At 49.8% G+C, this 27,127-nt stretch overlaps 2 protein-coding genes across 13 annotated transcripts in view; one reads left to right on the plus strand and one right to left on the minus strand.

Annotated features, from left to right (window-relative positions):
• Positions 1-22,045, plus strand: part of PPIP5K1 (diphosphoinositol pentakisphosphate kinase 1) — a 42,197-nt gene extending 20,152 nt beyond the window's left edge. For 3 of the 10 annotated variants that reach the window (XM_063170110.1, XM_063170109.1, XM_063170108.1), the window contains 9 exons: positions 1,075-1,191; positions 1,437-1,601; positions 2,674-2,764; positions 7,697-7,819; positions 11,614-11,676; positions 14,153-14,332; positions 19,015-19,152; positions 19,562-19,675; positions 20,287-22,045. In XM_063170110.1, coding sequence (XP_063026180.1) covers positions 1,075-1,191; positions 1,437-1,601; positions 2,674-2,764; positions 7,697-7,819; positions 11,614-11,676; positions 14,153-14,332; positions 19,015-19,152; positions 19,562-19,675; positions 20,287-20,957 — 1,662 coding nt within the window. In that variant the 3' untranslated portion in view covers positions 20,958-22,045. The remainder of the gene's footprint in view (positions 1-1,074; positions 1,192-1,436; positions 1,602-2,673; positions 2,765-7,696; positions 7,820-11,613; positions 11,677-14,152; positions 14,333-19,014; positions 19,153-19,561; positions 19,676-20,286) is intronic. The other 7 variants (XM_063170111.1, XM_063170113.1, XM_063170114.1 and 4 more) reach the window with 7 other exon arrangements.
• Positions 22,046-23,440: 1,395 nt separating this feature from the next.
• The window catches only part of MAP1A (microtubule associated protein 1A), a 50,651-nt gene continuing 46,964 nt past the window's right edge, over positions 23,441-27,127 (minus strand). For all 3 annotated transcript variants that reach the window (XM_063170105.1, XM_063170107.1, XM_063170106.1), the window contains one exon: positions 23,441-26,808. In XM_063170105.1, coding sequence (XP_063026175.1) covers positions 26,653-26,808 — 156 coding nt within the window. In that variant the 3' untranslated portion in view covers positions 23,441-26,652. The remainder of the gene's footprint in view (positions 26,809-27,127) is intronic.

Here is a 27,127-nt window from a genome sequence, read left to right on the forward strand (position 1 = left end):
CTAGTTAATGCTTGTTGCATGTAAGCAGAAAGAGCAGTAATACTCTGAGCATAATACCCAACTTATGTAATTAATACTGACTATTTTAAAGCATTTTCTAGTCAAAATTATTTGCTCTTTTTAAGTATTAATTGCAAGTAAGCAGTAGGAAAAAATAAATATATTTGAGTGACATTTGATTTGTATTTTTGAAATATGTCTAGAAAATATCCAGAAATTCCACATCTGTTAACTATTTTTTATTCTGAAAGCGTGCTGATATAGTTAGGGAAATGTAAACTGGTATCTTCAGGAAGTAAAGAGACTCATTTAATAAACAGCTAGAATGTGGGAGCTGAGGGTGCTGACTGTAAGTAGGTTTGCCACCAAACTGCATGTCTTGATCATCAGACCTTGTGACTTGGGTCTGTGCTGCAGGAGGTTGTAGTGGTGAGGGAAGCAGCCCCTTAGCCCACACCTTACAGAGTTAGAGCTTTGCATTCACAGAGCTGGTGTGAGCTTCTAATGTTAGAAGTGATGCTTCTCAAAAAATATGTGACTAGAGCTCTCACGAGTGGTGTGGATGTGTCAGTCAGTCAAGATGGGTTTATATCATTAGTGCCAGATACTGTAAAAACTCTGTCTTCCTTTAAAAAAGGTTAATGAAAAATTATTATTAGAGACAGTTGCTTAAGTCTTGGATCAGCCTGACTGAAGGTCCAGGGGGGACCCAGTCTCCCCCTGTCCTGGCATATGCTGGGTTTGCAGCAGGAGTGGGTCAGAAGGAGCTGGGGTTTAGGGAGATATGTGTGTGTACATATATAAATAGAGCCTGATTCTGTTATACTCCTCTGTGGCTGTTGTCTCAAAATAGCAACAGTCAGAATGGCTCAGCTGGGTGCTGATGAGGGCTGTCCTTTTGGATGGGACAAATCTGGAGCCATTCTGTTCATGCTTGTTGCCTCTGCTTTCCCTCCGAGGGATGGGCCTGGGATGCGTGCTGGCCAGCACAGCAGGGTGGGACCTTGGCCTGGGCTGATGGTAGGATTAACTGGGTTTTGTTCTTTACCTATTCCCTGTGACATGTGTTCACAGGATCCCTCTTCAGAGGAGCGTTTCCATGTGGAGCTGCACTTCAGCCCTGGTGTCAAAGGCTGTGAGGAGGACAGGAACATACCCACGGGGTTTGGCTTTCGACCGGCCTCAGCAGAGGTAAGCAGACACCTGGGCAGGAGCTGCCAGCCCCAGGGGACACCTGGGCGCTGTTGTGCTCTGTCTGTGTGCACGGGGAGCTGGCACGCTGTGTCTGTCCCGTTTGGGCCCGTCAGGGTGGCTGTGGGACTGTGAGTGCCTCCTGAGCTTGGCACGGCAGGAGATGCAAGCCTGGAGCTGGTGTGGGGCAGCGTGGGCAGAGGCCACGTGCCTGTGGACACAAGGGCAGCGTTTCCTCACGGCAGAACGAGGACAAGAAGGCGGACCAAGGCAGCCTGGAGGACCTGTCGCGTGAGAAGGGCGGCGATGAGGCAGAGCGCGCGCGGCAGAAGTCCCCGCAGCCCTCGGAGCCCGTCAGCATCCAGCGCAGGTCGCCGCTGGTCAGGAGCCGCAAAACGGGATCCATGGAGGTAACCGTGCTCCTGGTGCCCGTCCTGCTTCTGGCAAAGGCCTTTGGCTTGGTGTTGGTTTCCTGGCGTTTCTTTTAACATGCCAGAGTCCGAGTTGATTCTGGGAAAGGATCTGCAGAAGGCAAGGAGGGATGTTGTGGAGGGCAAACCTCTGAAACTCTTCCTCATTGAGGAAGGACAGGAACACAGGCCAGAGAAACTGAAGAGCACGTAAGGAAATGCTTGAGAAACACTAGCATTATTTGGATTACATGCTCTACAGAGGCACTGGTGTAGCCAGTATAAGATTACATGCAACCTCACCACCAAGCTGTGATGACATCTTGCCAGTCTGCCTTTCACAAAGGCAGCTCCATGTTTCACATTCCTCCATCCCATCCAAGATCTCATGCTGATGAGGGTCCCTGCTCACTGGTGGATACATCCAGGATGTTTAAGCTATCAGGGCTTAGAACTGTCCCATTCACTGATTTGGTGAAGTAACAAAATTAATTTTACTGTTGTAACATCTCTCCTTCCAGGCTGTTCTGTGTCACAAGGCCAGTGTCACAGTCAGCAGGTGACTGTTACCTTCAGAGCACTCTGGAATTGTCCCTCCTTTAAGAGGGATTTCACAGGCATTTTTGCCATCAGTTTTCTGAACCAGAAAACAGCAGAGTTAATGTTTGAGGTTAGCTGTCTTCCATCACTGTATGTTTCTCACAATGTGCAGCACTCAGAGGCTCTTTGTGATAGGCACATACTGAATTAAAAGGGATATGATTTCCTGCTGCTAAAGAAGGAAGTCTGAGTCCCAAGGATCTCAGAAAGAGTCTTGGGAGAAAAGATGCTCACTACATGAGTCCCGTCCTACTTTACAGATTTCCATTGTTCCACAATCCAACAAAATCTTGAAATTACAATTGAGCATTCATTATCACAATCCTAGCATATGACTACCTTTGTGCTTCTTGAAAATGATGATTTTAAGGAAGAGATATCCATTTCTTTACCTTCAACTGATGTTTAAAGGCTTTGATAGCAGTGGGTAACTTGGAGCATGGTGCTGATTATTTACACTATGTCTTTGCAGGTGCTGTCTGAATCTTCTTCTAAATCAGGAGGTTATCGCCTCTTCAGCACTTATTCCAGGCAGTCTTCTGAGATGAAGCAAAGTGGATTAGGTACTGTACCTGACCTGTAACCAGCCTACTTGCTTGTGACTCTATTTCCATGGGCATTAGTCTGTGTCTCCACATACACATCTGGCTTGAGTTCCTTGTATGCCTCTGTGTGTTTCGTGTCTTCTCTCAGTGTTGCTGTTGAGACCACTGTAGAGACTGTCTCACTCGGTACCTTTTGTACAAACTTCTTCAGCTGCTAGCAGCACAAGATGGACTTTTCATCCTTTCCAGTACAGGAGCAACAGGGCAAACTGCCTGCAAACCTGCAGGCTTGCCTCTGCATCTCTGTTGCTCTCATTTGTTACGTTCCTCAAAGGAAGAGACGATTTTAGGTGAGAACTCGTGAGCTTTCTGTTCTACAAAACATCAGTTTATCTGCAAAGCTGTTCTTCATGTGAGACTGTTCCGTTTCTACCTTTGCTTCATAAAGATCTGTTGTATGGAACAGACGTGTCACATACAGGATGTTTGATAGCTCTCTAATTGAGCCGAAGTCCTTGGTCAGCCATCGTCATGTGGCAGCCAGTGGAAGAGAATATTTCAGGGCATTTGACAATCTCAATCTCTGTCCTTGATTGTTTTATTCCATGTCATCTTAACCTAAACTATGTCTGAACAGTTGAAATTCTTCCTGAAATATTTCTGCTAAAGCAAGAGCCATTTTGAAACTGGAAGAGCTGTCTTTGCTGTCATGAGCTTCAGAGATGGCTGTGCAACCTGTGTCTTGAGGAGAGGAGGTGATAATGCCCAAATCACGCCCACTTTCTTTTTCTTTAAACCATCTTAGCATTGTAGCATGGCTGCAGACTTGCAGCAGTTCTGACTCATCAATCTATTATATGGAAAACCTGCAGCTAAGAGACTACTGAAAGGCCTGCTCACTTCTTTGCCACTTCTGAATGGGCAGCTTCTTTGGAATCTAATTCTTACGAAGGAAAGAGTATTTTCTTCTGAGTGGTTAGAAGGTATCCCTGGAGCCTGCCAGCTAATGCGTCCAACCAGCTGGAAAAATCTAAATAGGAATGACTGATGTACGTTATTTTCATAAAGGGACAGTATCCTTGGCCAGGGTGATTTTTGAATGTGTTATTCACTTATCTCTGCTTTTCCCGGTGCCACTGTGAGATTCAGTGAGCTGTGACAAACTGCCATGCTTAGGCTTGAAGAAACCTGTGGCTGTTTTGGATGAATATGGGAATTTCTGAAATGGCACATAGTCAAGGAGGTGCATCTGCTGGAGAATTACTGGGTATATCAAATGGTACTGCAGACTGGTTTTACTGTTTGAATGTGCGACTACCAGAAGGCCTGGGCTCTGGAAAGCAGATATTACAGCCCTTGGACTAGAGCCTTTTCCAGGTTTTTGAGGAATGTCTGTTTTGGCAATAGAGAAGAAGACCACTGCTTTTCTACACCTTTGTACAGTACTACTTTTCCTTCACAACAAAATCTGAGATATGATCCTGGCAGGTTTGATTTCAATTTCTTGCTTCGTGTGCCTTGCTGGGAAGCTTGTGCTGGTTGCTCTTCTACCTGTGAAGCTCTGCAGGGACAAAACCTTGAGCAGGAGCTGATAGATGTGATCTGTGCCGTAGACCTGCAGCCCAGCCATGGTTCTCCTCTGTAGAGTCCTGCAGGTACAGAAGGATTGAGCAGGAAAGACCTGTTGTACCACACCAGCTTGCACAACACTTGGTGATTAGGATATCTGTGTTTCTGTGAGGTTTTTTTCACCTGAGGCCTGCTAGGAAGAACCGTGCCCCTTTACCTGTACAAGTCAAGATCTTCAAGGAATCTTCCTGATTCTTTTCCTGCTTGTTTTTTAGAAATCTAATTTCTTGCCCCTTTATGATTTGAAATGTGTTCTCTCTCTAAGAGATAATACAGAACTGTGGAAGCTTGAGCTTTGGCTTTCATACTTGTCTCAGCAGCTTTGGGGGGTTATGAGGGGGGTTCATTCAGGCACTCCCTGCTGTTTCTGAGTTTTCTGAAGCTGAGCACACCTCCTGTTGCCTGACCTTGTCAGTCAGTACCTGGCTGTCATTCTCTCTGGAAAATGGAATACCTGTCCTGGTGTAAGCTCCCATGTGTAGGCATGCAGGAGCAGAGGGAGCACGAGGGAGCTCTTGCAATAGCTCTGCCCTGCTACTATACCTTCCAGAATGGTGCATCTACTGTAATTTAAAAAAATGTAATTCCTTCTTTGAAAATAGGTGGCTGCACCTTGCTTTGTCTGTGCTTTGGAGTGTGACAGGTTTTTCTGGGCAGCATCAAGTGCAGTGCTGTGGATTGTTTGCCATAGTGAATGTGCTTCTAGCTTGAAAAGCCCAGGGATGTTTCAGTACCTTTCTTTGCTTACAAGAACCCTTCAAAATGGAGTAAAATCACTGCTGGCTATTTGAGCAGTAGAGATTGTGCACTGCCAGTGGCACAAAGCCTTGTGCTGAGATTCCCAGAGGGGAACCAAGAATGACTAATAAACATCTGACATACTGAATGAACACGTGACAATTAAATGCACAGTAAATATCCAGCACGTACAGTAATTCCTAGCAAGTGTTGCTACATTTAAATCCAAATGGCCATTGTGTTTTTAGGATGTGTGTGTGTGTGTGGTTACTTGGGTGCAGTGGTCTTGTGGAGTTCCCTGTAGACAATTGCTGTTGTCCATAAAGTCATCTTTGTAAATTCTCTTCTGACTTAATGCCTCTGTCTGCAGCAGGAGAGCAGAAACACTGAGGTATCCCTAGCTTAATGATTAACAGCGCAAGGTTGCTCAAGACATGCAGTCCTAAAAAGTTCAATTTTTATCTGCCAGTAAATGCATCTGTTGGGTGGTTTTCGTTGTTGTTTGTTTTTAAAACCATGGAAGAGCTATTGGGAGCATCATCCTGTCTGATGTATGACAAAATTTCATTTTCATTCCAACAGATTCCAGTTCATGCTGAGTCAGCACTTTGCATCAATTTGAGGCATTTAGGAGAAAATTTTCTAAGGTTTGTGTATCAGTGACTCTGCAGGCAAGAGTTCCTTTATGTCCAAGGCACGTATGTGCTGGTCTGTGCTGTGGAAAGCCACCAGCAGGGTCACAGTGGGGCCCCAGCTGCAGTTCACTGCCACAAGGACCCTTTTGGTCACCCAGGAACAGATGTCCTCAGCTCAGCCTGAGTTTACACAAGAACATTTTAATGCTCAGGATCTCTGTGTTTTCTCCAAAGAAGCTCTGGCTTAAGGATCTTTGCAGGAATGGAGCTGGGGTCCCCAAGAGCAATGAGTGGATGTGAAGCAGCAGTGTGTCCTCACACCAAGGAAGGCTGATGGCATGCCTGGCTGCATCAGCTGGAGTACAGCTGTCCAGCTGAGGGCTTTGGCTCTTTCTGTTCACCTCTCGTGCGTGCCTGAAGCTCTGCTGTCCTGCCCCAGGCTCCCTGGGCTGTGTCAGGGCTGTGAGCTCACTGGGAGGCAGTGGAAATGGGTGAGAAGCCTGGAGCTCATGGCATTGGAGGAAAAACTGGGAGCTGTGCTTGTTCAGATTGGAGCTTGTGGGGACTGGAGACCTTAATGCTCTTTCAGCACCTAAATGGGAGATTGCAGAGAGAACAGACACAGACTATCCCCAGAGCCCTGTGGTTGTTGATGGAGAAACAATGAACACAAGTTGCAGCATAAGAAGTTCCAATTAGCTAGGAGGAATAGATTTTTCACCCACCGTGAATGTGCCAGATGTTAGAGCAGGGGCCCAGAGAGATTGTGAAATTTACTTTCTTGGAGGTATTGACAACTTGATTGGACAAACCCTAGCAAGCTGATCTGAGCTGGTCCTCCTGGGGTGTTGGGAAAGAAGCTTCAGTCTCCTTCCAACCTAAATCATGCTATGCTGCCATATTTTAGAATCAAGAGCTGCTTCCAGTATAGGCAGGTTCTCTTTCAGAGCAGTAACAGTTGCACTGTTCTGTGTTGCAGGTTTTTGCTGTGGCAGACCAGATCAATCTGCTTGTTTCTGGAAGCCCTTTGTATGTACGAGTAACGTTGGTTTGAGCAGTCAGTACAGAATGCAGCAGCAGGACTGTTTACAGAGAATCTGCAGCCAATCAGTGGCTGTGTCTGGCCCATAATGAGGTTTTGTCTCGACTCACAGTTGCTTTCCTCAGTCAGTTGAAAGAATCCTCTTTGAAATGCCTGGTGTTCACTAAATATCACGGGAAGCCAAGTCAGTGTTCAGAGCACTGTGCCTTGGAGAAGCAAAGCCAAAGCCCCAGGAAGGAGGTTGCCCTCCACCTTGCATGCCGTGTTCCTTGACTCTGGGTAGGTCAGGTTCCATGCTGTGTGCACATCTGGTGCTTTGCAAGGCTCTTGGTGGGCCCGTTGCTCCTGTGCTGGAGCAGTGAGCCATGAGGAGTAAAGTCTGTCTGTGATGGAAAGTTTGTGAGAACAAGAACTTTCTCTGCTTGTTTGCCTGGAGACGAATCCACGCTGGCTGGTCCACAGATCAGACAATTCTTTCCTCTCCTCAGTGTCCTGCACAAAAAGGAGCTTTCCAAAGAGAAAGGGCAAAGAGCAATGAACCTCTGTGACATGAACATCAGTGGTTTGGCATCCTGAGTGTTCTGGCATCAGTGTGTAGCTTTGGCTTTGCTGACTAAAAGGGGTGAAGGTGTTTCCCCTAGGTGAGGGCAAGAAAGCCAAATGGAAGTAAACCTCTGGATGAAGTTAGGAACTTCCCTGGTGCTGAGGTTTGTGCTACCTGCTCTGCATTTGGCACTGTGGAATTTAGAATGGAGAACACGGCCTCCCTGTGCTTCCAGGTGTCATGTTTTTTTCCTGAAGTTGCTTGTGAAGTGGCCAGTTCACCCTTCATCCTTTGACTAACCCTGCTTTTCTGTCGCTGCATGCAGTGGGTATGTGTTACTAACACCTTCCCTGCCTTTCCAGGGTCACAGTGCACCGGGCTGTTTAGCACCACTGTGCTGGGAGGCTCCTCCAGTGCCCCCAACCTCCAGGACTACGCACGCAGCCATGGCAAAAAGTTTGCCAGCAGCCTGACATACAAAGACGGTATGTGTGTTCCCTGGCAGCAGGGCGGTACTTTGTGGACACTGGCGTCTCAAGATGTGCCTGTGGCACAGACTTGGACTGCGGAAAACAGTGACAGTTCAATGTATGTATTCATCACATCTACAATGGTAAATTTTACCATGCTGCAAGAAATCACGATTCTTGCTAGCACAGAAGGGACCTAACATTGTGAGAAAAGTTTTAGGCTGATGTGTGGTATTGCTGGGGTCTGATTTTGGTCTGATGTTTTAATAGTAGTTGGCTGTTGTGAAGGGGAATTTATTGGTCGAGATATTAAATCAGTTTGTCCTGGAAGGGCAATCCAGCAGATCACATCATCTTGCTTACCTTGATCATCTTGCTGATGCTAAAATGAAGCTCTTTTTGGGGCAGTAATCCTTGCCCCATGGAAGGTGGAGCCATCCCAAAGACAGAATGATGTGCTTGGGCATGGTTAAGGTGGGCACTAGAGAGAGGCTGAGCACGTGGCAGTCTGAGGGAGCTCTCCGGAGCCAAGGGCAATACGCCCGAGGTGAGTGAGTTGCTGTGGATGAAGTACTGCAGATGAAGTACTGGAAAGTCTGGTTTCTGTGCAGCTGTGCAAAAACTGCCGGGCAGGTCAGCAAGCCTTTGGTGAAGGCATTGGGGCCAGGGTTAGAGACACTCCATGCCCATGGCTGCAGGTGCTGCAGCTGCACCCTGGCCTGCCGGCAGCACTCGGTGCCATGTGCAGGGAGCAGCAGAGCGTTGTTATTTGCAAGGAAGTTGGGGCACAGGGCACAGGCTGGGCTGTCCTGGAGCAGCTGGAGGGTGTCATGCACAAGTGCAAGTGTCCACTGTGGTCCTGCTAGGAAAGACACTCACTCAAACTCTTCAGTACTGATTCACATACCATTTGTTGGGACACTGATTTGGGGAGCTCCATGGGCAGGGTTTGCACAGCATACTCTGACAAGGTTGGAAATCCACCTAAGGTTTCCCAGCATTTGAATGGATGGATGTAAGGTTGTCTCTATTGGATGTCTTATCTTTTTGATATTTTACTCAATGCAGATTCGGAGTGCCTTTCTTATTGGGATTGTAAGGAACATTAACACTGCCGGTTTTCAAAGTGGGAAGAGGATTAAGGGAGTAGTTTGGGAAAGACACGAGGTTGGTTCATCTGGATTTTTGTCCAGTTTTGAGGCAAGGAAAATGGCCTAGCAAATCAGGATGGAAAGATGTTGTCCAATTCTCATCCCTGTTGGAACTCTGTAGGTGCCACTATGTACGCTAGCTGCATGTGCTGCTTTTCTTGTATAAGAGAAAGCTGAGCTGGTTCTCCCCTCCTCAGGGCACTCCCAGCCACACATTGGGCTGTGAATGATGGTGGCAGGGAGGGTGACACGGGAGTGTTCTCAGCCCCAGTGTACCAGTCTGAGCTGCCCCAGGCAGCAAGTACTGGCTGCTCAGGTTGCAGAATAAGCTGATGGTGTTTGGCACAAAACCAGGATATGAGTCATGGTGAAGCCTCTGAAAAGGCCAGCCAAGGCCCTGGCAGCTGTTCTTTCCTGACTCTGCAAGGAGTGGGAGTCCAAGGCAGCAGCGATTCTCAGGGAAAAGCATCAGAGGCTGCTGTGTGTCCAGCTGGGCACAGAACCCTGCTCAGTGCTGGTGCTGGGCTCTGTGCCTCTGTGGAACTGTGGGCTGTGCAGCAGGACATGCCTGCAGCAGGCTACAGGCATTTGAGGCCATGGACTCCTGCTAAGCCTAAATTCAGTGACAAGTGATTTCCCTCACCAAATCCCAACTGCATCTCTGTGTGCTGAGATGCACTTGTACCCTCAAGTACCTAAAATGCAGACTTAGTTGCCTAGCATGTGTCTAACAGAGCTCAGAATTATAAATCTTGATGTTATGCTTCTGTTTTCATGTTCCTTGGCATGCCCTGAGACCCTGTGCTGTCAGTGCCTTGCTGCAGTAAGGGCATTTGGAGGGAAGGTGTCAGGAAAACAAGGAGAAGGCAGAAGGACATTTAGCTTCTGGGGAAAGTAGTTTGGAATGTGAAATGAGCCCTTGATCTGCATGTTTTCGCTTAAGTGGGCACTACTGCAGCGCTGAACAATGGAATTGAATCCGAACATCACTACGCATGGTTGCAGTCCGTGGCACTGCAGCTACAGCAGACTCTTGGAGAACATTTGTTTTAAGACCTGTTCCACACTCTTTAGACTAATGGCATTGAAAAGCAGCACATTTTTGCGTGAACTCTTTGGTAGTTTTTCATGGCTGTGACGCTTCAAGGTGCAGTGTGTGGCATACAGTACTTCACCAGTGTAGACTTGCCTTTTTCTGGGGAAGTTTCAAGGGCCCTTATTTCTGAAGCCTTTTATGCTTGGAGCTGGAGGAGGGCTAAGGAATACTTCAGCGGGAAGTTTTCTGAGCCTCAAGCTGAGGGAAGGTCCGTGGATGGTTGTGGTTACAGGCTGGCTTTCCTGAAGCCAGGGATCCAGCAGACTGGGTCAGTGCCATTTCAGTTGTTGTGCCCCCAGGGCAAGGGGAGGTGTGGAGATGGTCACCAGCTGACTGCAGCTGCAGGACAGACACTTCCAAGGGCTTGCACGTGCAGGGAAGATTGTCATGCTGTTTGTTGAGTTTAAAGAAAGAAAAACAATTTTTAGGGCTGGTACACTAGAGGAGGAAGTTCCAGTGAGAGTTGGTTTTAGATACATTCTTTGGCCAAGCCACTGCATGTAGGAGCACATTGGGAGTATGGAGCATGCTTTGGTGCACTGATGAAGGGTGAAGGCATACACATCCTGTGCACTAGGGAGAATGGATGCATGAAACATGAAAGAGAAATAAAAGGGTTTTCTACTATTTCCTGAAAGATCCCCAATAGCAGTAAAAGGTATGATTGGCTGGGGTCTCACATCAAATCCCGCATATAGGTGGTCTGATCCAGGCCATTCTTTTTCATTATAGCTGAGGAATTTCCAGTGTGGGGAAAAAAGCAAAGCTTCCAGCCTTTTTGTGTGTGTGTGTGTGTGTGTGTGTGTGTGCGCATGTGGAGCCCAATCCATGTCCTTTAAAGCCTATCTGTTTGCACCCATTGGATGCACAGTGTCTGTCCTTGCACAGTCTTTCTGATAGGGGATTTGTATGGGAGAGCTCGGCCTGGCCTGGGGCATGGCCAGGAGAAGCCTGAGGACCACTCTGACAGGTGTATCCCAAAGCTTCCCCCATACTGAAATGTTTTAGAGAACTGTAGAGGCATGGGTCTTCATGGGTCTTTTCCTTCTTCCCTACTCAGGTGATTTGCCTTTAAATTCATAAATAGCTCTATATAGCTTGCATTAGGAGGTTGTTTTGAGCTGTACCTTTGCTGGAACTCCTTAGTCCCTGTGCAGAAGAGTGTTTGTTTTCCTTGGGCAGAGGTGAATGCTGAGAACAGTCCTGCTGTGGTGCTGCTGCCGGCTGGGACACGTGCTCTGGTGGCTGTGAGCATGGCCTGGCTGCATTCTGCACTGGCTGAGCCTGCTGTGGTGGGAAGCTGTGAGCTGCTGACGGAGGGTGACCGAGTGTGGCTGAGTGTGCATGCTGGGGAGACCCTGGCAGGGTGGTGTGAGGGCTGGCAGATGCAGAATGCTTCAGGTGGGCCCACAGGCAGAGTGTTGAATGCCACAGCAGTGCCAGTGGGGGCAGCTGTTGTGGGGGTCAGGAAGGTGAACCTGAAAGCGTAATCAGGTGTATGAAGGTCGGGAGATCCTTTGAAGCAGGCTGTTAACTGAGATGATCTGTTTTTATTTCCTCAGAGCTCTTGTCTATGCCAGCCGTAAAACGATTTTCTGTGTCGTTTGCAAAGCATCCGACTAATGGTATGTTTGCTTTCTGGATTTGATGTTCCCTCACACTTCTAACCCCATGCTCACGTTCACTTTTCTCTGCACACGTTCTCCTCTCAGCCTTCTTGTGGTTTTTTTGTGTTTGTGTATCTGGTGTCCAAACATGCTTCACCTTCCTCCATTGTCTCCTTGTGACTAATGTGCTCACTCATACCCTGCTACTGCTCAGTGGTGCCTCTGTTTTCCCTGAGGTGTTCTTGTCCCAGGGGAAGAGGCAGAAGCCATGGCTCTGTGAGGGTGCTGCTAAAGCAGCCTTTAACTCTGCGGTGACATTGAGGCCTTTTGTCGTGCTCCTTGTTGGGAGGGTGGGGATCAGGGGGAAAATACCACTGGACTGGGGGCTGATGCTCATTCCATATCATGAAGCATCAGCAGCTTAGGTCCTCAGTTCCTACACTGCAGATTTGCAGAATGAAAACAAGAATAACACTAGGACAGCTGTGTGTCACCTGGAAGGGCCTAGTGTATGGTGGGAAAGAAGGAAGTGCACCTGGTGCATCATGTCAGGAGTGCTGGTAGCCTCCTGTTGTGAAACATCTCTGTTAGGCTGGTCTTGTGGTTCCTCCAAGCACGGTGGTGTTGGCACAGGTAGGCTCACCTTTTCTGCAGACGTTACCCTGTGCAATGTGTCTCTCCACAGCTCTTACTCATCTGCTGTTGGTGAATGGTGCTGGCTTGGGGGAAGGAATGGGCATCATGCTACCTGGGGTGGCATCACCTGCTTCATCCCATCCTGCCTGTCCCTCTGGAAAGGTTTGGGGACAGATGTCGGCCAGGTGTCGGACAGAGCTTCTGCTAATTCACTGTCTCTCCTCCATGTTGCTACTTGCCTGACAACCAAAGTGTGAGTCTGTGAGGTTACAGGCCACTAGCCCTGCTGTAGCAGGTGCCTTGAACCAGTGTTTACTCTCCAGCTCTTGCACAGATACTTTTAAAGAGGTTTCACAGCACCCCTCCTCTTGCATGGCTCCTGCTGCTGAGACAAGCCGGAACCAAAGGAGATCACTGAACACTACCAAGTATTTCTGCCTGATGTGATCAAGGCAGCTTGCGAATATGAAGACATCCTGCTTGGTGTAATCTGGAAGATGAATGAAATTCAGAAGACTGTTCTGAAAATGAAAGTTTTGGGAAGGATGAAATGGGAAAGGACAAGTCACTGTGGCTTTACTGTTTCAAATAACTAGAGGGAGCCTATTCTCTGTGTTTGCTTGGCTTTGGTTTTTCCAGAGTGGCCAATTGCTTGGTTTGTCTGTATGTCTGGACAGCATTGGAGCTCACATGGTGTATGTCAGCAGGGTGTGTTGTTCTATCTTTCCTGCAAAGGTTGTACTAAGTTCCAGCCTTGTGTAAGACACGCTGTAAAGCAGTTGCCCCTGCTCCAAATACAGTCTGGTTAAACCGGGCATCATGTTTCTCCCAAAAGCCCAATTAGTATTTTTGATGGCAAGGAGCTTCTTAATCAAGAAAAAAAGACAGGGGTCCAGCAGGTGAGAGCTCAAAGTCAGGGATATTTGGTCTAGGATTTGCACTACTTTGAGCAGAAGGGATGTTTACCCCATGAAGCACTTAAAAAACTGAATGCAAAAAGTATTCCTAGCTCTGAGTCAGGATTTTGTGTCTGGAGAGCTGCCTCTGTGTGGTGAAATGGAATGGGTGAGCCAAGGTAGTGGTCAAGCATAGCATCAGGCCAGATAGTTTATGCCCTGGTCGCACAAGTCTTGGGTGGGTGACGTGAGTCCTGAGGCTGTGTATAGAGAGAAGGCATGCCTGCATGCTGGTATCTTGTCTGCTATGCGAGGCTATCACAGAAGGTTGCACAGGGCTGTTCTCAAAGACAAGGAAAGTCAGTGCTTCTGTGCTCCCTCTGTTCTGCTGCACTCTCAGCACTTTGCTCTCAGTCAGACCCTGCTGTTCCCGAAGTGCCTTGCACAGCCTCTGCTCATTTGATGCTGGGCCATTTGCTCTCTCCCCGTGCTGATGTGCCTGGCTGCGCTTGGATGTAGGACTCAAACACTGTTGGCAGTCTTGGCACCGCTGGATTTCTCATGTGAGCTGCGGAAGGGCGAGTCTGGCCCTGAGCCTGATCCTTTTATCTAGCCAGACCTGAACTGCATTGGACTTGGAATGTGTCCTGAAATTTATTCCCTTGTCAGGCTTTCCTTTACAAAGATGAGCCCTCGCTCTCAGGCAGTGCCCTGTGCTGCAGCTGGGCAAAGCCTGGGCTGGGTGGGAGTCTGGTCTGCCCTGGTGTCACTGGGGAAGCATAACTCTCAAGGGCATTCCTGACCTGCTCGCTGTGGGAGGGATTTCGCTTAATGTGTGGCGTGTGTCCTTCTCACCCAGCGGCCCTGGTGCTGGCAGCTCCATGCCCACATCTCCGCAGTTTCTCTGTCCCCCAGCTGTACCTGCCCCTCTCCTCTCACTCTCTATGGCCCCTTTCCTCCAGATGTGTTGGAGCACCAGCACGTTGCCCAGTTGCTACGGCGTTTTTCCTCTGACTGTGCCGCGAGCCGGACCATCTCCTTGGATGCCACCCTAGCCCATCACCTGCAGCAGTGCTCCTACCACCTGCGCCTCTTCAGGAGCTGGCTGATCTCAGGGCAGGATGACTTGGAGTGTCTTTACGGTACTGCACGCTGCAGCTGCCTCTGTCCCATGCTCTTGTAGCTGAGCAGGGACCACTGTCTGCTTGAGAGTGCAAAGTATGCTTTGCTTCTGAAAAAGGAAAGTGTTTCCCTCACCAAATCCCAAAGGTCTCTAGGCTGCTGCTCCCGCAAGCTGTGTGGGCTGTTGTACCAGCAGTTTTGGAGCCTTAGGCAGGAGCCTTTCCACATGGAGCCTCCACTCCCCATGTGGCTGTGACTGCTCTTTCCATCTTTGGCAATTGTTTGTTGCCTCCTTCCTTTAGCCAGGGTAAGCCTTAAGCTCCCTTCAGGGAGCTGATGATCTGCTATCGATGGGATGCCCTGCTGGCAGGATGCTGTGTGCAGCTCTTGGTGAGCTGCCACAGAGTGCCCCCTTAGAAATGGAGGAACCAAAGTGGGTAGTAAGAGTAGAGGAAGAGATTAAGGAGATGCTGCAGCTGGTCACAAGCTGAGTGAACTTGCTGTGGAAATTTTGGGGAAGTGAGTGCTTGTGGGTGTGTTGTATCTAGAGAGACTGAGTTAAGACAGGGTAGAGCTGAGCTTCTGTGTGGCTGCACTGCATGGCATCTTTCCTGCCTGATAGGGCCTCTCAGTGTGTCCTGTCTCTGGTGGGAAGAGGTAGGCAACTTCAGCACTGAACCCAGATGTTATCAGTCAAAGCTTGCTGCTGTTTCTCTGGTGTTTTTCAGCCTCTGTCACAGACGGGGAGTCTGATGCATGGAGGCCTTGGTGCTGCTCACACAGGCAGAAAGGTTGCTGCTCCCTGAAGGAGGCAACGAGCTGGGGCTGGCTGCTGAGGTTTACTTGCACCATAGGAGCTGCTCGGAGCATGTGGCTTGCTGAGCTGTGTGGTGTGATGCATGGACCCCTCTTTCCATTCAGACCCACAGGTGGAAAGGGCACAGACAGTGCAGCCTTCCATGTAGTGAAGCAGCAAGACCAAGCATTTTCAGAGCCTGGAAGATGAGAATTTTTCTTAAGTCTGTTTTTCCTTGATGTGGCCCTTTCTGTCAAACAGACAGATTTGGAGACAGTTGCTTTTCACATGTAATTAGGACAATTCCTTGGTCTCCTGGCAACAAATGCTAAAGAGGAGCAAGAGCTGCTTCAAGGGAAGAGATGCTGGATCACAGCAGACTGCTCCAGAGCAAGGGCTGAGCTTTCCCTGCTGCAAGTCTTGGCCCTGTTTGTGAGCTCGGGTGGGGAGAGAAAATGAGCTCAGTGCTTTGGACACAGCACCTGGTGGGGGCTGCGTCCTGCCCCAACACAGGCGTTAGGTGCTCCCAACTCCTTACCAGTGCAGCAGCCCTCCCAGCTGGAAATCAAATATCCAGCATCGAGTTCATGCTGTTTTCCCATCCATCAGCAAGCCCACAGTTCATTGATATGTTTGGGATTCCTGCTGAGGCTCTTCTCAGAGCAGACATGGTTGACAGCCCAGGTTTCTTCCTTGTGAAAACTGCATTCTTCTGTCCTCTCTTGGCTTTCCACTGTACTTCTATCCACACAAAGGAAACATGAATTAGAAGATAGAATCAGTGAGTCAAAAGTATGCAGTTGGCATCCATAGTTGGAAAAATCAACAGTGGAGCCCTGAAGGAATGTTTGGGAACCTGTGTGGTCATAGCTGGGATAAAGAATGTGTGAAGTGAGTTCATATTGGTAATGAATCCCACTGGTACTGAAAGCCAAAGGTCAGCTGTGGACAGAGAGTAGTCCTGTGATGATGAGCAGGAGAGTAGCAGTGATGTCCACTGTAAATTAATTTAAATTACAAAGGGAAACAGCCCCAAACTCGTATATGAAATAGTGGGCTCTGATCTGACCATCATCACTTGAGACAAGGTGGAAGAGGTAGAAATTTGCAAAATTAGAAACCTGGGAAGGCTGTTTGTAATAGTGGTCTGAGTGGCCTGAGGGAAGGGGTGGGGACCCACAGTTTTGTGTAGATGCAGGAGCAAGAAGGTTTCTAATGGAGTGAGTTGAGGTACTTTGGACAGAAGTGGGTTTTTTCCAAGCTCCGTACCACGGTACCTGGCGATGTTGGGAGCTTAACTGAGTTCAAGGGGAAACGAGAATACGGCAGAGACAGATGATATCCACAGCAATTCTGAGCTCTGGGTCCCTGATGTTTGGAGCCCATGACTAGACAGTTGTATGTGCTGTCTGGACTTGTGATCCTTCATATACAATATACATGTGGCATGTTGGAGTTCGTCCAGGAGAATAGGGGTGGATTGATGATGCATGTCAGAGAGGAGCCTGACGAGTGCTTTTGTTTGTGCTGAGACTGGACAAGTGCTTCGTCAGTCCAGAAGAACTGGCAAGCAGAACACTGGCACACAGAACTTCCTCTGTGGGCTGCTGTTGGATGTTGGTACAAAATGGGTGGAATTCTGTCCAGTTTCTCGTGCCATTGCCTGCATCACAGACTCCTGCCCTTCAGGCCCCAGGAAAGAGTTTGGGGGAGCATCAGCAGTAGCTGCACAGTCAGCACAGGGTAACTGACAGTCAAGGATGGTTCCTGTGGCTTGCTGTCACATTTTGTTTTTCTTGCCCTTTCCCAAAGGTGAGAATCCTTGCTAAATGTGTGTGGTGCAGCAGTGGTTGGAGCCTTCACTGCAGACACATCGGGATTGTGATCCGTAGTGGCAGCTGCTGCCTTGGCTGTGCTGGGGTGGCGTGAGCCACTGTTGGCCTCTTCCCCAGCAGCCCAGCAGGTCCAGGGAGGTGTGCAGGGAGTGGGGTCCTGTACACAAATGAAAAGGATTCCTTGAACACAGTGCTCCTCCACCTTGAAAGAGGAAACTTGGGCCATTTTCCTCTGCTTGCTCAAGAGTGGTGCAGTGCCACAGCGCTGGGCAGAGTTGCATAAGCAGGCACCTGGCACTTTGGGGATACAGGTATGTGATTTCACATCAGCTGTGTGTCAGTGTCTAATGTTTCTTTTATTGCTGGACCTTTGATTTCCTCATCTTACTAGAGGGGAGCCCAAGCACTCAGATCCCCATTGGTGCCCCTAGTGTATCTTGTAACATTGCTTTGCCCTATCTTATCTTTAAACTTCCTTTTTTCTTTGGAGACCCCAATACCTGAGCCAACTTTGGCCCCTCTCAGACCAGATTCTGTTGTGAAATGACATTAGCCTCAAACTGGGCTGCTCCACAACTATCTCCCGTGACCATTTTAAGATTTGCCCTCACCTTTTTTGTTTAGCTCTGTCTCCCAGGAGGCCTCTGAGAAAATAGAGGACATTCATTCTTCCTTGCTCAGCACTTCCACTCTCAGGACTTCTCAGCAACAGACACAAGAATGTGGTCTTTTTTCTGTGTCTTATGTTTCTTCATCCTAGCCGAGGATTTGTTATCCTTTTTGTCTTGAATTATGTTTGTAGGTCCTTTGTGGCGTAGGTAACCTTGTGAACTCTCTGGAGGATTCTTTATCTCCACCAACTGTTATTTATTGCAGTGAGCACCTTCATGGCTCATGCTCCTTGCCTCTTGCAGAGCTGGGTTAGGTGAGGATATTGGAGCAGAGCCTGTCCTGGAGGCGACTGGAACAACTGTCTGCAGTACACAAACAGGTGCTCCAGGGCTTCTCCTGAGGTACTGCCAAGCTGCAGGGGTCAGTTTTGTCCTGTTGGTGTGGTGGGCAGACATCTTGCTACAGATTGCATCAAGAACTCTCTTGCTTTTTGCATTTCAAAGTATTTTTCCTTCTCTGTAGAAGCAAACACAGTTTCTTTCCAGAGTCTTTTTGAGGTCCTTGGAGGCGACTGGGGGGCCACAGAATGGGAAGCCCAACCCTGAGGAGTTGAGAGGCCATTAAAATTGAGAGAGGCATTAAACAGAGCAGGGGGCAGCCTCATTCCATATACCCACGGACTCATCTGTTTCTTCCTTGCTCCTCTGACAGTTCAGGTTGGCTTGGTTCCACAAGGCATTTACAGGAAGCTGGGATGAAGAGGAAGATGCTTTGCTATGATACTCTGCTGGCTTGAGCAGCAAAGGATTTATTCTGAGTGGTTGTGATGCAGCTTAGCTTTGAGAAAGTGTCTATTACACGCTGAGATGCCTATTTTATGCTCGTTCTGGGTTTGCTGGCAGTGAATTCTAGTTAAAGGGACAAATAATTCATTACCCAGCCCTTCCTTTGGACACAGCCTGTCGGGGTGCACGGGGGGGATGCTGTGACAGGGAGTTTCTGTGGCTCCTTGTGGCTGCTGCAGGGTGTGCTCCCTGCTGTGGGGAGAGGGGGCTGTGCCAGCCAGGGGTCACCAGCGGTGGGACCTCTTTAATGGAAATTCTGTTGGCACCACTTCAATTCTGTTTGGCTTCTGTGAGAGGGGGCACTGTGCCAAGCTCTGTGCCAAGTTCTCCATCATGGCTGTGTATTTTAAGTGTCCCAGGCTCAGCAGCAAAAATGGCACCTGCCAGATACTTTTCCTCTTTTCCCCTCCATGTGTACCCAGGTGCTTGCTTTCAGGTCTGTATTTGCATGGGATTGCTTCGTGGTGATTTTCTTGGGTTAGAAGAGATGACCTGAGGCCTGAGTGTGCCTGTTGTTTGATTCCCAGACTGCCCAGCTCCTTCAGCCACGACTGCTCCTGCATGGATTTTCCCTGCTGTTTCCTCTATTCATTCTCTGCGTGGTCTCTTTGCAGGTTTTGAAGGCTGCTCCATGGTTCCCACCATCTATCCCCTGGAGACGCTGCACAACTCGCTGTCTCTGCGGCAGGTGAACGAGTTCCTGACGGCCGTGTGCCGGAGCTGCAGCGAGCCGCACGCCCACTCCACCGCAGGTACTGCTCGCTGGCTGGGCTCTGGCAGGGCAGGGAGCACGCCTGCTCTTTCCCGTTCTTGGGCAGATCAGCCTGACAGCACTGCAGAGCAGTGCAGCCCCTGGAGCCTGTCCCTGAGTGTTCCAGCCCAGGAATGAGCCACAGGACCCAGCTCAGAGCCATCCTAGGCCGCTTACGTGGCAAATAATCAGTCAGGCCTGTCTCTAGCTGATGAGTAGGGTGATGAGGACACCGACTCCAGCTCTGGAAATCTTAGCCTCAGATTCCCAGGACCTGATGGGCTGGCATGGCTCTGAATTGGCACTGGTCTTTAGCTCTTCCCAGAGTGCCTGCTCGTGACTGCTGGGCTACAAGCCGTTCCTTTATGTCTGTAGGAATATTACTGATGTGTGTATTTTTTTTCCTGAAGCTCTGTTTGATTCAATGATTGGGAGCCAGATCCCAGGAGACCCCTTCATGTCCCAGCGAATCCTGTCGTCGTCGTCGCTGCCGCTGCGCCCGCGCTCGGACAAACCCCCTTGGTGTGAGTGTGCTCTGCGCTCGGTCAGGGCCGATGCAACGGGCAGGGAGGGAAGGCTGTGGAGTCAGCAAGGCCAGGAAACCAGTCTGGCTGAAAACAGTTGTTTCATTCTCCTCCTTTATTGGATTAGATGCAATATAGCTATTGCTCTAATTTTGCTTATTGTGCAATATAAGGCAAGAATAAGCATTAGTAGAGAATCAATATTTCTTTCTCTAGTGTTGACTCTCACTCAGCACTCAGGGACTGTGTGTATCAGGAACCAGGAGGAGCAAGTTGAAGCTGGGGTTGTTCCGTAATAGTAAGGGAATGAAATAAATTGGTTTGCATTTTGAAGCGAAACATCACACTTCACATTTTGTGCTGTAACAACAGAGTCTGCTCTTGGCTGTATGCCAACATATAGCACTGGATTAAAAGGTAGTAGTGTACTCTGTGTGATTGGGTTTTCATCAGCTGAATTGCCAGAAATGTCCCAGACCAGCTTCAAGCCCCTGACAGGTCCCACAGCATATAGACAGCCCTCACCTCTTGGTTGCAGAACTGTGGGACTGTGACAGTTCGGGTAGGAAAATACCAGCTACATGTTTTAAGATTTTTCTTCCTCTTTGCAGACAGCAGTGGCCCCTCCAGCACCGTCTCCAGTGCAGGCCCATCCTCCCCAACTTCTGTGGACAGCTGTGCTCGTTTCAGCTTCACTGAGAAACTTTCCGTCAGCCCCCCAAAAAGTGAGGAGCAGCTGACCAGCCAGTCCCCTGAGCAGGAGGAGAGTCAAGCGCCACGCAGAGAGCCTGACGTGCGGGAGGGTGTGTCTGGGCTGCCAGCAGCAGAGCCAAGTGCCCCAGAGACCCTGGTCTGCAATAAGGGCCCAGAGCCAGGCAGGATTCTGGAGCTGGCAGGGGAGGATGCGAACCCAGAAGAGGAGAGCATGGGAGAGCGGGATGAAGAAAAATCATCTGGGGAAATGTTAGAGCCAAGTAACATAGGAAACCCAAAGTGTGGTGAAGGATTTGACCTGGGGCTGGCTGGGGAGACAGGGAAGCCAGGTGAGGGGTCTCTCAGGGGAATGACTGGCCTGGATCTGTCCAAGGAGATCCTGGTGCCCTGTGAAGAGGAGCTGCTGGGACAGATGTTGGACCCAGAGCATACAGGCAAGGAGCTGCTGGGGGACAGTGCTCTGTCAGACCAGCTTTTCTCTGGTCACCTGTGCCAGGTGCAGCCACTGACTCCTGAGAAGAATGTGGAGGAACTGCAGCTGCTGTGTCAGAAGGATCAGCAAATTTAGTGGCTTACTGGAAGCACACTGCAAGCACTTCTCAGCCTGAGTGCAGCCCGACTTCCTGCATGGCACCTCACGCAGCTGGCGGTGCACAGCAGAGAGGAAGCCACGTCCCAGGGCTACAGGACTCTGTGGTGTGGAAGAGACTGCTTTGCTCCTCCACAAGCCAGCTCTTTGCCATTCAGCAAGAATGCTTGCCTCGTTAAATGAACAACAATGCAGTCTGGGTACTGGCATGGCACCTTCATGGAGCAGGGACATGGTGCTGCCTTGGTGTCCCAAGGGCTTTGTGCTCACTGGGACAGCAGCATTAGAGGACTGGTACAGCCAAGGCTTTTAGGGTGGTAAGTCCAAAGAGGACAGATCCTCCTGACCCTTTGGCCCACAGCCTTGAGAGAAAGGCATTCTGGGCCCAAATTAATCAGATCCATCACAACTACCAACCTCCTCTCTGTTTCTTCCTTCTTCCTCTCTGAAATCCCACTGCTGGCCACCAAAATCAGGTCTAGAGAGTCCATGGTAGGAAAACCAGCAAAAGCAGAAAGCATTCTGAACGAGTGTGGAAAACAAGGGTAGTGAGGGTATCAGGTTTGACTGCCACTTGCAGGGAAACATCCCTTTGGCATGGCCTTGGATGTTTCCCTGCTGGACTGGGGCCGGCAGGAGCCTGGGCATCCAGCCTGAGAGGGTGTGCAGGGAAGACACACACAGTTGTTTTTTCTCGTCCCCAAGGATCAGGCAGGGTACAGCTCTGAGGTCTTGGTGACAGGGATTAAAAGAAACTGCTATTTTGATAATTCAGGACTATTAGAAACCAATAAGGAGAAATCTTTATTATATAAAATGAAAAGTATTTAATGGATATTTATGTAAATGCCTTGTGAGCACAAGCCTGAGGGCAAGATTGATACGGGTGTCCCTGCCGCATCCCGAGTGCCGGCCGGGGCTGTGCTTCCCACTCCTCTGTATTTATGGACAAGTCTGCGTGTCTGTCTGTAGCTAGGATCTCTGTTTTTGTGAAGCTGTGCCCAAAGATCTCTATGCTGTGTTGTGACAATGTGTGTTCACAGTAAATCTATGCTGTGGGTCCGGTGTCTCTGTCTCTGATGCTGGCTTGGCAGCAGTGTGTATGTGCCAAAGCTTGCAGGTGCTTGGAACAGTAAGCCCTGCTCATGCTCTCTTGTCCTGGAAGAGCAGCTGTGGCTGGAGTCAGACCTGTTGGAAAAGCACAGGCTCCAGGCCAGGAAAAAAACCTCCTTTTTCCTGCATAGGAGAACTGGTCATACTGGGGAAGAGCTCCTGGCTTGCCAGGTCTCAGGGGCGTTTGTGGTAGAATGAGGACACTGGAATGGTGTGTCCAGCACTGCTGTGGCAGCCACGTCTCCTGCCAGGGCCTGTGTGTTCCTGTCTGGGGACAGTGCCAGGGCAGCGTGGCTGCCACGATGGGCCCACGAGCACCTGCTGCAGGGGCTCATTCCTGAGGGGGGCATGGACAAGGGCCCTCGGGTGCTGACCCCTACAGAGCCTGCACGCCCTGGGGAAATGCACTGCGGTCACAGGACCTTGGTTAGCAGAGACAGTGTCATTTACTTGAAAAGTAGCTGTGTGTGGAAGTAGTTCCTGGTTTATGGTAACAGTTCATGGTTCCTCCCATCAGCACTGGGTTTGGCAGCTGCCCTGAGGTCCCCACCAGGGCCTGCACAAGCTGTGGTGTGGTCTGGGGCAATGATGGCCTCTCTCCTGAGGACTGTAGCACAGAATCTGCTTTCTTTTTTCCTAGCACCCACCTGTGCCATTGCTTCCTTCTGAGGACAGGCAGGAAGGAACAGAACTAACTGGGCATCAGCCTCTCCTGACTCTGTTGCACCACAGGCAGAGCAGCAGCTGTCCCAGTTTTCTGGTAAGGAGCTGGAAGATCGTTCCCTTGTTGGAGGTCAGGCTGAAGTTCTGCAGAGGTGCCAAAGCCCAGCTGCTGCAGTGGGTCAGGCATGGAGTCCCTGGCATGCCTGTGCCCAGGTGCCACGCCAGCGGGTGTGCTGCCTGCCAGAGACCCTTGCAGCTCAGAGAGTGCCAGCAGTGCTGGGCAGAGCTGCCATTGCCAAGGAGTGCAGGGCCAGGTGGAGGGCCCAATGGAATGCATGATTCTGGAACTGTGAGGAGGGATGGTGCTGCATGGCACACAGGCCACGCCAGGCTCCTCACTGCATTGTCAGGAGCTGCTCTCCCCCCGCAGCCCCTGGCCAGCTGTCCCAGACGTGCCCCAGGAGGGACCCACAGTTACCCTGCTGGGGCCAGGGGCTGTCCCGGGCAGGCTCTGGGCCCTTGTGTGCATGTCCCTTTCCAGGTCACAGCAGAGTTCAGCAGCTGCTGGCGAACGTGGGGTGTTGCTGGAAAAGCTGGGGCTCGCCTCCGCTGGGAGGCATGGGAGGGTGGCACAGCAGCCATGGCCGTGGGCTCACTGAAAAAACAGCTGGAAACCACCGGAGATGTTCTCATTCGCAATTAATGTGGCTTTATTTTTAATGTGTTGGGCTCCTCTCTTGACAGCAGTTAGTTACAGTGTTTCACATGGAAATGGGCAAAAGGACAGAACTCAAGGAACTAAATTCAAATAGAAATGTGATGCTGAAGAAAAGAATCAGGGCTCTCTTCTTAAAACATTTAGCATAGAAGAAGCTAGGAGCACAAGATGCCATTTCAATACAGTTAAGACGTTCACTTTTTTTAATTATAGGTTTAAAATAGTATTTTTTACCTATTACATACAGGAAGATTACGCGTTGTTGCCCACATGCAGAAACAAGCAAAAGCAGAGTTTAACTGTTTCTCTCTATAGTGTTGTATTACCTCTGGCTCCAGATAGGTCCTGCTGGCTCCTGTGGCCTGAGCAGGGCCAGACTCTATGAATCAGCATTTTCCTAAGTCTTTTTTCCCCATTGTTTTTTTAAGATGGAATGGAGTGGGGGAGAGAGGGAGATAGGGAGTGAGAGAAGCTCAAGGCAGAATAGACTGAGACAAAAACTGAAAAAAAATGTGGAGCATTGAGGACAGGGAAGCAAAGTGGTGTAGGATAAAGGTAGCCAAGCAGCAGAGCTGCAGAGGGCAGGAGCAGAGCATGGAGGGCAGCCTTCCTCCTGGAATCCACCAGTGGCCACACTCCTGCCTGGAGGATGCAGGTACCTCACAAAGCCTCACTATTACTGCTGCTTAGTCAGAACTGCTTCAAGTTTAAAATTGAGAAAACATTCATGTGTGTGTCTATCTAAAGTTAGTGCATTAGCTTTTACATCTAGCTACGCAGAGGGATCCCAGGAGCCAGTGAGGGCCGTGCTTGTGCCTCTGGTGTCCGGCCTCCTGCAGCTGCCCCTGTGGCGAGTGGGCCAGGGTCTCCCCAAAGCACAGCAGGCAAAGCCCCCCAGCATTCCAGGGAGGGGCAACGGCAGGTGTTTCAGTGCCTGCAGTTGCCAGAACCAACATTTATGAATGCTGACCCCATCAGGGTGCAGAGAATGACATTTATTATGCTGGCAGACACAGTGTGATTCCATGGTTAAAATGAACACAGCACAGGGCAGGAATTAGCTAAAGCCCTGAGTAAGCTCACATGCTCCTAACAGGGGCCATAGCCAAAGAGCTGGCTGTGCCTTGGGGAGGCTGCTGGCCTCAGGCCTTGTCCCACAGCTGCTGGGTTTTAGACACCGCCTTGCAGAGACATTTTTGCTGCCCACAAGTTCTCTATGGTCTTTTCATTTGTTTAAATTGCAGCATGTTAGTATTTGTACTGAGAAAACCTGTGAACTGACACTAAAAGCACATGGTATCATGTTAACATGTATAAATTAAAATATTAACACAAAATGCAGCTTAAAGTTAAAAAAATAAATATATAAATTAAAATGCAAAATAGACCATTTCCCTAGAAACTCCATTTTAGTGCTAGGAGCAGGTTTCTAAGCAGCGTTTTCTTCATGTCACCTGCCAGAACGCTGCCGTGACTGAAGTGTCCCAGGCTAGTGCAACACAGGGCCCGAGGATGCTCATGGTGGAGTCAGCCCTCTGCTCAGGGCCAAGCACAGTGGGTGTCACAGCAGATGGAAATATTTTGTGCTGGCTGACAACCACTGCAGCACAGCTTTCCATCTCACTCCTTCTTTCCCAGAGCACAGCCTGCTGCCACTCTCTTTGTCTTACAGAAAAGCTATCTTTGTGGTAAGAGCCTCTGTCGGTTCTCTGGGACATGGCAAAGGCTCGTGGATGCTGCAGGCTTGGTGCACCTCAACACCCCAGTCCCTGCTGGGAGAACGTGTCTCCCACACTGGAACGGGCCTGTGTGCCAAGGAGGCACCACAGGGCACTGACTGCACACACTCCTGCTCCTGCCAGGCCATCCGAGAGCAAGGACAGACACCCACAGTGATGCACAGGCCAGGGAGCAAGCTGCAAGGTGGCACCACACGGATGAGCAGCGCCTCACCTGCGCTGTCAACACTTCCCTGCCACAGTGTGAGGGAACTGAGAATGGCTACGCTTGCTAAACTACTTTTTCCCGAGTATGTTGGGAAGGGCCTTCTCTTCCCTCACACCACAATTGTATTCCCCACATCCTGGACACTTGGGGGGACAACAAAAAGCTTGAACAGAGCTCTAAGGCTTGGAGCCTGGCACACGGGCAGTGAGGTGATGGCTGCTGTGTGCAGGCTGGCACAGCACAGCCACAGGGCCCCAGCCTCCCAGCAGGGCCCGCGGCTGCCTCGGCACCGTCCTCAGAGCTGGCACAGGGAGGTTTCTTCCACATCCCGGGCCAAGCGTGGCCAAGGCTTCCTCAGCCCTTCTGCTGTTGAGGGGGCTGTAGTTGTGCGTTTGGATGCTCTTTGTGTGTAACTGTTCAGGCCACAGCCTCTCTGTGCCTCCTCCTGCCACACAGCTGGCGTGCAGGAGTCAGCCGGCTGCTCTGTGTGCGAAGCTCAAGTTAGCAGGTTAGGAATGTGCTGAACCCTCCCCTCCCACTGCCGTGATCCTTCATCCCAGCTCCCTGAGCACAGCAAACAGGTGCTGCAGGATGCCACAGGTGAGTACTTGGGACACAAATTTGCCAAGCTGGCATGTGGTGGTCGTGCCTAGTAGGAGCACAGGTCCCCTTGCTCAGAACACCTCCTGTATGCTCAGGAGGGGAGATGGAAGAATGACCTTCATTGTCACATTACAGTTCAGAGGGTTTTGTCTTCCCTCGTCTCCCTGGTGCAATTTCTTTGCAAGTTAGATTTCACCTCTGCCCCCTGCCTCCCATGCACTCTGCATGCAGCAGCAGCACTTCAGCCCTCACCAGAAAGGTGAGGTTCATGGTGCTACAGGTTAAATGGCAAGGCAGCCAGGAAGAGAGTAGAACAAGCTCTCACAGCAGCAAGGCAGCCAAGATAGTCTACAGAAACTGTACAGGCAGCAGAATAAAGCAGGGAAGGTGAAAGTGCCCCTGGCCTGCAACTGCTCTTGCACAAACTCTTAGCTCAGTCCAGAAAATTACAGAGCCCTGCACTTCTTCCTCACGGCATCCAGTGCTGAGCAAGATGGATACCCGATTGCCTGACAAATGGGAACCATGTAGAGGACTAAACCAGAGAAGAACTGGACTGTGATTAGATGGTGTCTCTCATGTTGCATCGGTGACTGAAGAATCAATGGATGAACACAAAATGTGGAAGATCTAGAATTCAATCTTACAGGCTGGAAAAGATTCGTCCTGCATCACAACAGTGCTGCTGCTTGCCAGTACCATGATGTTTAGCTCTTGCTGTTTCTCATGGGTCTGTTGATACCATTCTCGCGTTACCTCAGTATCGTGTGTTGGGATCAATGTCACCTGGGAAAAGAAAGCAGCAGGGATGATTGAGAACAACTGCAGTAACAAAGAATGCCCATAGGAGCTGCAGCTAAAATTTCTTGTTAATTTTGGAACACTGTACCCTTGGTACTGCTTGTTCTATTTAGTGTCTTTCAGATGTCGGGTTCTGAGGCAGAGCTTTATTTTATACAGTACCAGCACAATGGGGCTCTGAACTGGCTGCAAACTGGCAGCACTGACACCATAATGATGAGAATGGCTGCAGTGCAGGGGAGAGCTCTGGAGCTCCAGAAACAGCCTCAGAAAGATCCTTCAGTATGAAAGGAACAATACTGGC

This window comes from Melospiza melodia, chromosome 15 (genome assembly GCF_035770615.1).
Source record: "Melospiza melodia melodia isolate bMelMel2 chromosome 15, bMelMel2.pri, whole genome shotgun sequence".
Classification (NCBI taxonomy): domain Eukaryota; kingdom Metazoa; phylum Chordata; class Aves; order Passeriformes; family Passerellidae; genus Melospiza; species Melospiza melodia.